The 13,164-nt window shown below is 43.1% G+C and overlaps 1 protein-coding gene across 1 annotated transcript; it reads left to right on the top strand.

Annotated features, from left to right (window-relative positions):
• The first annotated feature begins 6,078 nt into the window (after positions 1–6,078).
• Positions 6,079–11,961, top strand: LOC128304407 (uncharacterized). The gene has a single exon (XM_053041594.1). The coding sequence runs from the start codon at positions 6,079–6,081 to the stop codon at positions 11,791–11,793; it is 5,715 nt and encodes a 1,904-aa protein (XP_052897554.1). The 3' UTR covers positions 11,794–11,961.
• Positions 11,962–13,164: the final 1,203 nt, after the last annotated feature.

The raw sequence follows: 13,164 nt of genomic DNA on the forward strand, positions 1-13,164 counted from the left end.
TTTTCTTAAAGCAAATAGATAAACTCTTAATACAGAGACTACTCGTTCAGAACGAACGAAAGAAGCTATACGATGGAGATGACCAAATTACCACTACAAAAACTTTCCAACTCAAACTACCAGACATGGAAGTTCAAAATGGAAATGTTTCTACAGCGGGAAGAAATTTGGCACGTAATCAACGATCCCGTGCCAGCAGATCTAAAACCAGAATGGACAAAGGCAGATTCAAAAGCGCGTGCCACCATCGGCCTATACGTCGAAGACGACCAAATTGGCCTCATACGTGACTGCAAAAGCGCAAAAGAATCATGGGATGCACTGAAGAAATATCACGATAAAGCGTCCGACATTTACCTGCTAAAACGATTGACACGCCTCGAGCTAGCTGAAGGAGGAAGCATGGAACAACACCTTAACACATACACAGATCTTATTCAAAGGATCAACGGTACTGGTGAACCAATACCAAAAAGGTGGCAGACAGCGATGCTATTATGTTCCTTGCCGGATTCGTATGAAACCCTAGCTACAGTTATAGAACAAGGTCCGATCGACGAACTAACACTAGAATCGGTTAAATCAAAACTCCTTGCCGAATCAGAGAAAAGGAAAGAAAAATGTGAAGTTAATGTGTATGACAACGGAAAAGCCATGAAAACAGAATATCATATGCAACACAAGTATCGTCCTAGCACTTTTACTAACAAACATCGTGAGCAAAATGATGAGTACACACACACAACCAAGAAAACGATTTGCACATTCTGCAAAAAGCCAGGGCACCTCAAGCGCAACTGCAGGCAACTAAATGACAAAACAAAGTTCCCAAAGGCTAAAATGGCGGAAAATGATGATGAACCATTCGCTTGGACAATAGGCAAAGAAGATACTGCTAGATGGTATGTTGATAGTGGAGCATCGAAACACATGACATCCAACAAGAAATTTTTCCGAACACTTTCAGCACCGAACATTGCGACCGTAATACTAGCAAACGGGAAAAGAACGGAAGTGGCTGGCATTGGTAGTGGCGAAATCAAATGCTTGAACAGTGATGGTAAACCATGTACAATAAACCTAACAAACGTGCTTTATGTACCGGAACTAACAAGTGGCCTAATTTCAGTAAACACCCTCACCAAAAAGGGATTCAACATCATATTCACGGGTAAACGTTGCATCATAACAACAAATAAAGGTGAAACAGTAACCGAGGCGGAAAGTATCGGCAGCCTTTATAGATTAAAAACGAACGAACAGGCACTTTTAAGTACAACACCAAATCACACACTAGATTGCAAGCATACATGGCATAGAAGATTAGGCCACCGCGATTTTGCTATCATTGAAAAATTGCATAAAGAAAATGAGATAAAACTAACTAACTGCGGGATAGAAGATACATGTACGCATTGCCTAGAAGGTAAAATGAGAAGAACTCCATTTCCCAAATCATCACATTCATCATCAAAAGAAATATTAGACTTGGTGCACACTGACATAAGTGGTCCTTTCGTAAGTACGCCAAGCGGAAATAAATATTACTTATGTCTGATTGATGATTTCAGCAGAATGACATTTACATATCTACTACAATACAAGTCAGAAGCTGCGGAAAAGATTAGGGATTTTGTCGAATTTTGCAAAACACAAATCTCACGAAAACCACGTACTATACGATCTGATGGTGGAGGCGAATATGTGAATAAAAATCTTCAAAAGTACTTATTAAACGAAGGCATTGTAAGTCAATTCACAGCACCATACTCTCCCCAACAAAATGGAGTAGCAGAGAGAAAAAATAGATACTTAAAAGAAAGTGCGCTTTGCATGTTACAGGATGCAGAAATGGATCAGCGCTATTGGGGTGAAGCAATCATGACCGCAACTTACATCCAGAACCGATTACCATCCAAATCGATAGGAATGTCACCTTACGAGAAGTGGCATAAACAAAAACCATCGCTTGGACATTTTCGTATATTTGGCTGCAAAGCATATGTACAGATACCCGCAGAAACGCGGAAGAAAATGCAACCCAAGGCCATAAAACTAATATTCGTGGGATACTCTAAAAGCCACAAGGCATACAGATTTATAAACACAAATACCGATCGTATCGTGATCAGCAGGGATGTTACATTTTTGGAAAATCCGAACATCGTTAACGAAGTAATTATTGAAACTAATCCTAGCAACTCTACACTTGATAGTGAAATTCCAGAAAAGTACAATGAACCAGAAACAAAAGAGATTCCGTTCACGCAACCTGATGAACGACCGGTAAGATCAACAAGAGGTAAACTACCAACTATATACGAGGATTTTGAAGTCGGATTATCCGTAACAGCTCACGAGCCAATCACATATAAAGATGCAATTACTGGAAATGAAAGAGATAAATGGATTAAGGCTATTGACGATGAATACAATTCCTTGATGCAAAACGAAACATGGGAACTAGTAAAACCACCGAAAGGATGTAACATAATTGGCTCTAAATGGACTTTCAAAAAAAAGCTCAACGCAGATGGTAATATAGATCGATTTAAAGCAAGACTAGTAGCTAAAGGTTTTGGTCAAAGATATGGTTGGGACTACGAAGAAATATCAGCACCCGTAGCGATGCTACCAACACTACGCATATTATTGGCCATAGCTGGACATAAAAACTTATTAGTAAAGCATTTCGACATAAAGACAGCGTTCCTACACGGAAAATTAGAAGAGGTAGTCTACATGCGACAACCAGAAGGTTTCGTATCATCTGGACAGGAGGAGCTTGTATGTAAATTACGGAAGAGCATGTATGGTCTCAAACAGGCTGCAAACGTATGGCACAAAACTATGAAGAATATCCTGAATGAATTAGGATTTAAGCAATCGAGTGCAGATACCTGCCTATTTCAAAAACACGCAGAAGAAAATGGAAGAGTGTTTATACTGATCTACGTAGATGACATACTCGTAGTGTCAAAGCATAGCAATGAAATAACCAAAATCGAAGAAGCATTACGTAATAAACTTTCTATTACTACACTGGGAGACGTTAAATGGTTCCTAGGAATTCGAATCCAGAAAGATAAAGACGGATTCTATACACTATCGCAAAGTCATTTTATCAAAGACATCATAAAACGTTTTGGAATGGAAGCAGCTAAAGGTTCTAAACACCCAATGGACACAAACTATTTCAAAATTCGAGATAATAGTGAAAAGCTGAAAGACAACGTCGAATATCACAAATTAATTGGATGCCTGCTGTACTTAGCAACCCACACAAGACCGGATATATCAGCAGCTGTCGGAATACTAAGCAGACATGTTAAAGATCCGAACGCAACAGATTGGCAAGAAGCAAAGAGAACAGTTCGATACTTGATTTCAACAATCGACTATCAACTAAAGCTTGGTAATAACGGAACCAAACTAGACCTGGTTGGATACTGCGACGCCGACTGGGCAGGAGACACAGCAGATCGTAAATCTTGCAGTGGATACCTATACAGGATAGGAGGAGCCACTATATGCTGGACAAGTCGGAAACAAAGTTGTGTGGCAATGTCGACCATGGAAGCGGAATACATCGCATTATCAGAGGCAGCTCAAGAAGCTACATGGCTAAGAATACTCCTGGAGGAAATGGGAGAAAAACAACATAAATCAACCACCATATATGAAGACAATAGCAGTTGCATAGATTTTGTATCGTTGGATTACAAGAAGAAACGTTCAAAGCACATTGACACGCGATACCACTATGCAAAGGATATATGTCTCTCTGGAGCGATCAATATTACATATTGCCCAACAGAAGAAATGTTTGCAGACATCTTAACGAAACCACTTGGACCCACAAAAATGAAGACGATCGCCCAAAATATTGGATTAACATCATACTGAATTCGCGAGGAGGAGTGTTAGAAATATTGGTGATGCGCGAATATCACTAATACATTGATATAGATATTGACAGTAATAAAAGTTAGTTAGTGAGAAACCGTCAACCGAGTAGGTCGTGTTTGTTCTTTCTTCTCCGAGATACCTCCAATCGATCAAGCCAACAGAGGATAGGTCGCGAACGGAATCGTGTTTCGAAATGTTTCGATAGCTTAAGATGTGTAAGCGGTACGATAAATCGTTTGCAGCAGGTTTTGTTATAACTCTTGGACGTAACGAAAAACAAACTTGTTTCACTACAATCATGAGCTGGGAACAGTACGATATGCTCCCATTTGCTGGATACAAAACATGACATATATAAGCAACACTTACGAGCAGGTGGTAAAACAATACTAACTAATGCATGTAATCCACCAGGCACAAACGCATGCGCAACCATGTGATTATGTGTGTGTGTGTATGAACGGTGGAAACAATGAAAAGTAAAGGTAATAAATATTATGTATTAATTTGTTAAAAAAAATACACACTCACAAACTGGTTTGATGCCGGTACCCGACAATTTTACGGGGATGTTGATTGAGAAAGACGAAACTTATGAGTAGTATGCGGGCGATAGTCTTTTATAAGCAGCGATCAGCAACAGGACCACTTATAAGAAAATTGTGTGTGAACCATAATGGAAATGTCCGCGTGAAAGTCTTTTTGAAGCCTTTTGGAGACCTATTCCATTCAAGGTTGTTGCCGCTATGTTATAAATTAGGAACGCTAAGAATCGCTTTACGGTCCCTTTTGCTACTACAATCCACATACTCTTTCCAACAGCTAACAGTTTGTTTCGAGGCCCAAACCGCAAAGCCGTCACTGGTATAGTCTCGTCGTGGACGGTCTTGTTAGTTCGCTAGAAACAGATTTACCATCGGAGTTTTCAGAAAAATCGCTTTAAGGCTCTTCTTCACATCACATCTTCACTAGTGATAGGAAATCCGGAGTGTATTCATGGACTACACTCTCATGGATCAAACGCTCCTGCTATGTTCTTCGTGTTTTGATCCTCGTACTGTCCAGCCGGTAGATCATGATCATGTAAATGGGAATAACTGTTCGGGTACTCGCGATAGTTTGCGACGGACCATACTGGTATAACTGATATTCGATTGGAAGTGCCCGCACTACTTGCAAATCTTGTTGCGAAGAAAATTAAATAATTGATTTAACGATATCATCCGTAACCAACGTAATGATCGGTGTTCCATAACCAAAACGCGTTTGGCAAGGAGGGCAAGTATCTGGTGCTTCTGGAGAAGGTTGGGCTTTTGGTTTTACCGTATGGTGTCTGTCTGCAGATACTAAGTTCCACTCGACTAGACAATGGGTTTGAGCTTCACGAGAGCTTCCCATATGCTGGAGGCGTTGCCGGACAGGATATGTGTCGCGGTGACGCTAGTTCTCCGCTCGTATGTCCGACTCCAGGCTCTCCGACACACTACTATCAGGCTGGTATTGTTGGGTGGGGAATCGGATGTGGTGAACATGGTATCCCCGGTGTGTACGGTAATGTGGCCTTCTACTGCGATTGGATCGATAAGCAACCGCATGGACCGTAATATCTCAGCTTGGGACTATGTCTTTATACCATGAGCTCTTCCGACTAGAACGCATCAGTGACAAACTTAGGATTAATGTGCAGCAAGCGTTAATGTTTTAAAGTTATAATAAAAAATTATAACACACACAGTACTATAAGTACAGTTCATATAGCATTTTAACAAAACAATAAATAATAATCATTTCATCAGCTCAATTTATTCGGCCGGTGGTTCAAATGAGGAGCCGATCCTAAGTGCCATCTTAGGGCCACCAAGGAGCATGATATGCCACTGATAATGATACGAGAACGATTATTCAGTTTTAATCATACCGTTGTCTAAGCATAATTTAATACAAGTGCTAAATACGGAATATATATATTGCCAACCCCTGCTTTAACGCGTTTGGCTCATAGCGCTACTTCTCTCCGTTTTGGCCCAAAACAATACTGAGAGAGAGAGCAAAATAAAGATACGCTCATTCGTAGAGCATAAACATGATTCGATCGCGTTGGGGCATCCCCAAACAGCAGACCGTTTGACAGTCAATCGTGCAAAAAGTTAGTTTCGCTGCGTGCGTACAATGTCGGACAGTGAAGAAAAGTCTGACGATTCCTTGCGTGTCGTCGGAATGTTCGCCGCTATCAACGATCAGGATGAGCAGGCATTGGCCAGAGTGTTGAAGCATTCTACCGTCGAAACCATTCTGAAGTTCCAAACAAAGTACGGCACGTCGCCATTGGCGTGCTGTATACAGACGGGCGACGTGAGTCATCTTGGTTTGGTGCGCTGCTTGCTGAAAAGTGGACTGTGCGACAGTGAAGTGGTCGATGGCGAGGGCAAAACGGTGCTGGCAAACTTGGCACATGCGCCGAACGATAATGTAAGCTTCCTAAAGCGCCTTATCGAAATTGTGATCGAAGGAGTCTCGGATGTGCAGGCTTGCTACATGATGCTGAAACATAACTCCCTAGAGCTGTTCAAGGTGTTTCTGTCGGTGAAGCAATATGATGAATGCCGGTTATTTGAAAGCCTCACTAGTGCATTCACTAAATTAAACATGAAACAGTTTCGCTTATTGCCAAACTTGAAAATGTTCGTGCTGTATAAGTTGGGTGAATATGGATACAAGCATTTATCAGGCGATTGGATGGGATCGCGCGAGACCAGCTCTGATGCATGGAAGAACCACGTGGATGTGATAAGCGCATGTTGGAGCCACATTGCGGAGAAGTATGACACCGGGACGTACGAGAATATTGACGATCAATTGCTGTTTCGGCTGCATGTCATTCACAACCATCTGTACTTTCTTCAGCACAAACAGTTTCTCGAGTATCTGCCGCTGCGGGAGGCAATATTTTGTCTGGCCATTTTTATAAATACCTTCAAGCAACAGCCCATGTTTGAAGTTTATCGCTTGATGGTGCACAAGTGTCTTGTGGTTGACTTTGTACGCATGATTTCCTTCCAGTTAGTTCGCGTGAAGCAGCGTCTTGAGAGCGCGGAACAAGAGCTAATGTCGTTGATGGCGGATGCAGAATCCTTTATCGCTCCCATGAAGATCGATCTGATTGAAGAGTTGACGACGAGGATCGAACGGTCGGTTGTGGGGTATCAACAGTCCAGCGGGCAGAATACATTGAACAGCAATAAAGACAAAATCATACGAACCCTGATGCAAAAGATGAAAAATGTTGATAGAAAATGTATCGAGAGAAAGATGGGCGAACTCAAGAAGATAAGAGAAAAACAACATGATTATCTCATCGAAGGGCTAAAATCCAGATTGAAGCTCGTGGTACATCCACAAAATATCGCCGATTGGATAATGGCTCAAACAAAACGGACCCCTTCTGCAGATCACTCGACTATTGCCGCCGATATTGTGGCAGGTGCATTGCTTAATTTGGAGCATTTAATGCGTGGTAAAGATCGCCGCACTAGACGAAAGCTGATCAAGTGTTACAACCAAATGAAGCAATTGTACTCGCTAAACAAAATTATCACCACCTTCGGACATGTGGCCAAAGTTAACCCAGCCAATGTGGACATGTTTCGTGATTGTTTGAAGCGTGCCGTCACGGTGCTGGGTGAGACGATGAAAAGTACGAAAAGTACCCCAAACATGCCTAATGGTCGCTTGAAGGAAGCAATGGAACAGATGCTGACGTGGCACTTTTCAGAAATTAACGCTTTGCATCGAAACAACTATGCACGGGAGTTCTCTCTGGCCCGGTTGGTAGTTGACGGTGGGTTGGAGCGTAGAGTTTACAGTGTGATTCCCAAACATACGGCCTGTATAAGTATGGTTATTAGTCTGCTGTTTGTGATACTGCTGGCAGACATTCGTCGCAGCTTCTACGGATTGCTAGTGCGGTGCAGTTCTGCGCAACAGTTACGAGCGTTACTAATTATGGCGGGCGAAAAGGATACAGTGCTTCAAATGCAGCAGGATGCCTTTCAAGCGGTACACCTGTATTTCACCAATATAAAGACACTGTTTGTGGAACTACGCGAGGGACCGATTGCACAAACCGTTCAATTCATGGATATGGACAAACAGTTCATCGCTCAATGTTCGATTGTTGGGGAGCTGGAAGCTATGTTGGCGGTGGAAGCTGAGTTCAATTTTGGGAGCTTAAGAAAAACATGCTTTGCCTGCAACTGCCTATCAACGATACGCAGAATCCTGCACTGGAAGATAAACTCGTACCATCCCAACCGACTGCTCGAAACCATCTGTACTAAATGGGACCCAAACGTGGAGAATCTGGCGCACATTGCATTGTTGGATGATCGGTTAACGTGGGTCGATCCCACGACTGTAACAACTAATCTCTCAATGTTGCTGAGCGTGTACAGTTCGGCTGATGAAAGCCATCAACTCTATCGCACCCGGGAACTCATCGCAACTATGGAGCTAGTGGTTACGGAGGAGGACACAATGCCGGAGCTCAACAGAATGTTACGTCCGTACTATGAGAACATTTTCTTCTTGGACAACAAATGGAAGGTGTTGGAATCGTTTTGCAGACAGCGTCAGCTACCGTGGGACACCACGCTCGTGCGTAAACTTCGGCGAAAAGACCAAGAACGCCTCCAGGCGCTATTCGATGAACGACGCGCCATGTTACGATCCATACTAGAGCAGAACGGTATACGAATGGTAGATGTGCTAGACGTTGGGGTTGTAATTTTGGACAAGGATGTTCGCGCTTCCCTCGAGCATCTCCAGCTGGAACTGTGCGAAATGTTAATCGCGGTGGGGTACTTTGGTGATAGCTTTCACTACATCAAGCATCGAATTCCGATGATACAGGGGAAAAACTACCGCAATCTGCTGGCGCACGATTCACTGTCCTACAATTTGCTCACGGACAGTGGCGACGAAAAGCTTGTAGTTAATGCGTACATCTTTGCCAACACCGCAGTTCGTTTGTTTGACTGCAAACGCAACGAACCGGCTGACTTACACTTTCCCTCCCTGGACGATACGGAGAGATGGGTTGAGGAACAACAGCAACTGCTGGCAGCCGTAAAGTCGAACGATCTGAAACAAGTTTACGAGATGATCCGTTCCGGTGGTGAAATAAAAAGCTTGTTTTGTTCTTCACCAAACATTGATCACTATCCTGCGACGAGCCTGTCGATCGCATTTCATCTTCAAGGTATCTACAATCCGGATCCGTCCATTGTAGCGTTACTCGGTCTTTACATTCCAAAGCTTTCGCATCTGTACCAGGATCCAACATTCCTGTTCGAGAATGCAATAGTGCAACGCAACTTTGAAGCTGCTATCAAGTTCACAAACGAAAGTGGACTATTTCGTGAGGAGTTCTACTCTTGGCCGAACTTTATGTCCCACAAATTATTCGAACTGATCTTCCCAAGATCTTCGACACTAGAGAGAACGAGAGCTTTAGAGCACTTTCTGGATTACGGCAATGAACAATGTGTCGAAGAAATGGTTGATGAACACATTATCACCGCAAGCGATCCTGGCATTGTATGTAAAGCTTTTCTTCGAGGACTCCGATCGAGTGTTGAGCTTTTCGTGCGCAAAGCGCACCGTTTACATCCGAAGTCCCTAGAGTTGGCCGTTGTAATGCACTGGAACGATATGCTGAGTACGATTGCGGCCAAAACTGATGTTGATGATAGCGTGTACGTTGCTCTGCTCCGAACGTCGATAAAAGCGAACAACGATACTGCTTTAGAACACTTTATCAACAACCAACAGATAACCGCGGATGCGCTGCGGGAATGCTATCTGACGGCTGCGTCTTTTGGAAGATGTGCTGTTTTAAGGTATTTACTGGAAAATTTCCCACCGATGGACCGGAACCTACTGTCAGCGGCCATTCACAGCGCTACGCTTTACAACTACTGGCAGTGTGTGCGGTTGCTTTTGGATGCAGACGCGCCCGTTGATGTGGTAATACCTGACTATCAAGGAGCGGAATCAAACGTGCTCCTTCTGCTTGCCCTGTTCGAGCAGTGTAGATTGATGCACCGAATAAAGTCTGTAAACCGTCCCATTTACGGTACACTTACGGATCATCCATACGCGGTAGCTGTGCGCTTTAATACGGCAACTAGTAAAATGCTACGAGCATTAAATGCACTTGGATTTAGTTGGCTCGATAGCTCCACAACGTTGCATGAAGTGATATTGGAAGCATACGATCAGCCTGCTTGGAATATCATGTGGAGCGAAATTGACGATCAACTTGCATGCCGTTTGAAGCTCGATTCCGAACACTGCACACTGCACATGAATGTACTACAGCGCTGGAAGATGATCGCTTTCGTTGAGGAGTGCAATATGGACAGAACTGCTTTGGGTTGTGCCGCACAGTTGAATGATTCCAGGATACTACGCACACTATTGGATCGCTCGCGCAGCATGCGACAGCTCGAAGACATCGGAGTGTTGGATGATATAGCATTTCTTGTTGATTCCTCCATCATACGGCACTGCAAAGCGTACAATAACGTTAACGGAAGCGTAGCGTCTTATTGTGAGGATATGATTAGCAGCATAAATAGCTGGCATGAGCCACCAAACGATGTACATTTGCATGAGCACATAATGGATGCTGGAGATATATCGATTAAGTTTGCCATACCTGCTCAAGTGCAGATCAATGAGAATGTAGCTGATCTCCGTTTCATCGACAGTTCATCACTGATTGACAGCTTGAACGATTTGTTTAAGCTCACCAACTCGTTATTCAGCACGCATGCAATGATACATGCAACGTTCTGTAAAGATGACCGCACTGTATATTTCTTGCGAATCAATAACGTCTGTTGTGCGTATGACATCTATAAAAAAGGTAGACGAATCGATTTAACCAACATTGTAAACGCCAAAGCTGGCGGTGGGGAAACTGTTTTGATGACGGCCATTAAACATAAATGCCAGCTGGAAATGGTCCAGATGTTAGTAGAAGAGGGTGCAAACCCTTTGCTAGCAGACAACCACGGACATACAGCTGTCGATTTGTCTGTAGATAACTCATCCTCTGAACTAACACTGTATTTGTTGGACGAATGTCTTCGGCGAGATCTGCGCAATGACGCGGGAATCGATGTGTTGAACGTTACCGACGGAACCGGGGGAAGTAAACTAATCCACAGAGCCGCTGGAAATGGACAGGAAGCGATTTTGACACGTTTATTTCAGCTCCAAGTTGACGCCACGGCCCAAAACATTTACGGCTTCACACCGGCCCATATGGCGGCATATGTTCCACTTACTAATGCCATCTCCATAATGAAACAATTGCTAGATTACGACCGTACACCGGTGGACATGTTGGATGGCACGGGTGCTACCTTGTTGCGGCTGGCCGCCCAGGTCGATTCCGTTGAAATGCTCGATCTGCTGATGGAGTATAATCCAGACCTTACCATACAACCCAATCGAGCGGCATTGTACCAGGCGATCGAGCTTCAGCACGTCCAGTGGACAAAGCGATTCTTGGACCATGCCATAGAAAGAGGTATCCCCAAGGTCACGAGCATGGAGGATGATGGTGATGATGCTGTGATTCTGTCGTTAAAATGTGCCGACTTCGAATTGTCACGTGCATTGCTCGAGTATGAGCTGGGACACCCACTGGAGGAGATAAATGTGTGCGATCGACCGAGAATTGAAGCCATCCTGAAAGCATCTACCTCAAAGATTCCACAAGTCCCAGTGGAGCTTCTGCTAGAATTAAAAGGATTGAATAAATCAGATAACTTTCTTACATTCTTGCAGAACCTAATTAAAGAACCTGACCCTTAATATGTGTTATCAGGTATGTTACTTTGTGATACAATGTTTTTTTTTATATTCGTTGAAGTGGAACTAGGGCAACTAGGTTTTATTGTTAAAATAATGAGGAACTCTGACGTTCTTGCTTATATAAAGATGCTCTTTTATCCTGAGGGAATATCCCGTATGTTTCTTATGTGTAGTATAAAATGTTTCAAGATAATCAGAATAAACGATACTTTGTTTTGATTCAAAGCTTCAAAGACCATCTAAAATGTTATCGTAAAAACAATGCTGTTGTCTAAAACCAACTGAACTATTTTTTAAATGTTTTAGCAACATTCGTGGACATTTAATCAGAAGAAAACATGCAGTTTATATCTACACTTACACAACCATGAACGTATTATACCACAGGTGAGATGATCGTACTTCTAATGAATCATGAAACAAATCCTAAAGAGAACTAAAAGTTCTAAAGTGATACAACAATCTGCAGATTCACTGAAATAAGATATGATTACATACGTACCTATTGGCGCCGTTCCCAGAACCTGCAGGTAGCAACAGTACGAGCGAGTATTAGACAACCAAGCCCCAGCAATATATCCATCGGCAACATAATTATGTTGTTCCTATGCCCCGTTTGTAGCTGCTCGATCTGCGATCGGATGGCAAGCACGTTGTTGTTCTGCCGTATCACACCTTCCTTTGGCGGTTCCCGTGCCAGTTGTTTCACCGTTTTGTTTTGCTCTGGAGACAGTACGAACTGCAAATAGCACACGGTTCTGGCACCCACCAGACAGGCACCTAAACTGTTCCACTTTAAGAACACAAAACAAATTCGTTTCAATCACAAGTTCGATCGCGCGGTAACAGATGGAACAATGCTAATTCCCAAAAACACGTTTGCTCAAGCCGATGCTTAAGAGCCAAATGAGCCGGTAGCAACGCTAAAACCCGAAATCTTCAAATTGCAGGTTGCATTGGATAGCGCGTAACAACGAACAGAAACGAACGTGCGCATAAATTACTTTCGTACAGTCAAAGATACTTCTTCTACACGGGCCGTATAATATTTGGGTACGATTTGAAAGGGGAACGTCCTCGTAACCAGTTATTACTTCGTTTTTTGGTGCATATTTAGGCTTTTCGTTTTAAAAATTCACTAAACTATCGGGCTGATCTTCCCCTCTTAGATTAGTTCTCCTTGTTTCTCGGATCTCGTTGAAATTCTCTTCGTTCCAATGGTCCTGCGAAGTAATTTCCACGCTCTGGTATTAGGAAAACAGGGTTTTCGGTTTTATCCCTCCAGGTCTTCTCCAGGCGTATGGTTTAAGTTCTGGGTCTGAACTAGAACGTACCGGCATAGCTGTGGAACCCTTAGCACTTTCTAGAACT

This window comes from Anopheles moucheti, chromosome 3 (assembly GCF_943734755.1).
Source record: "Anopheles moucheti chromosome 3, idAnoMoucSN_F20_07, whole genome shotgun sequence".
In the NCBI taxonomy this organism is placed as follows: domain Eukaryota; kingdom Metazoa; phylum Arthropoda; class Insecta; order Diptera; family Culicidae; genus Anopheles; species Anopheles moucheti.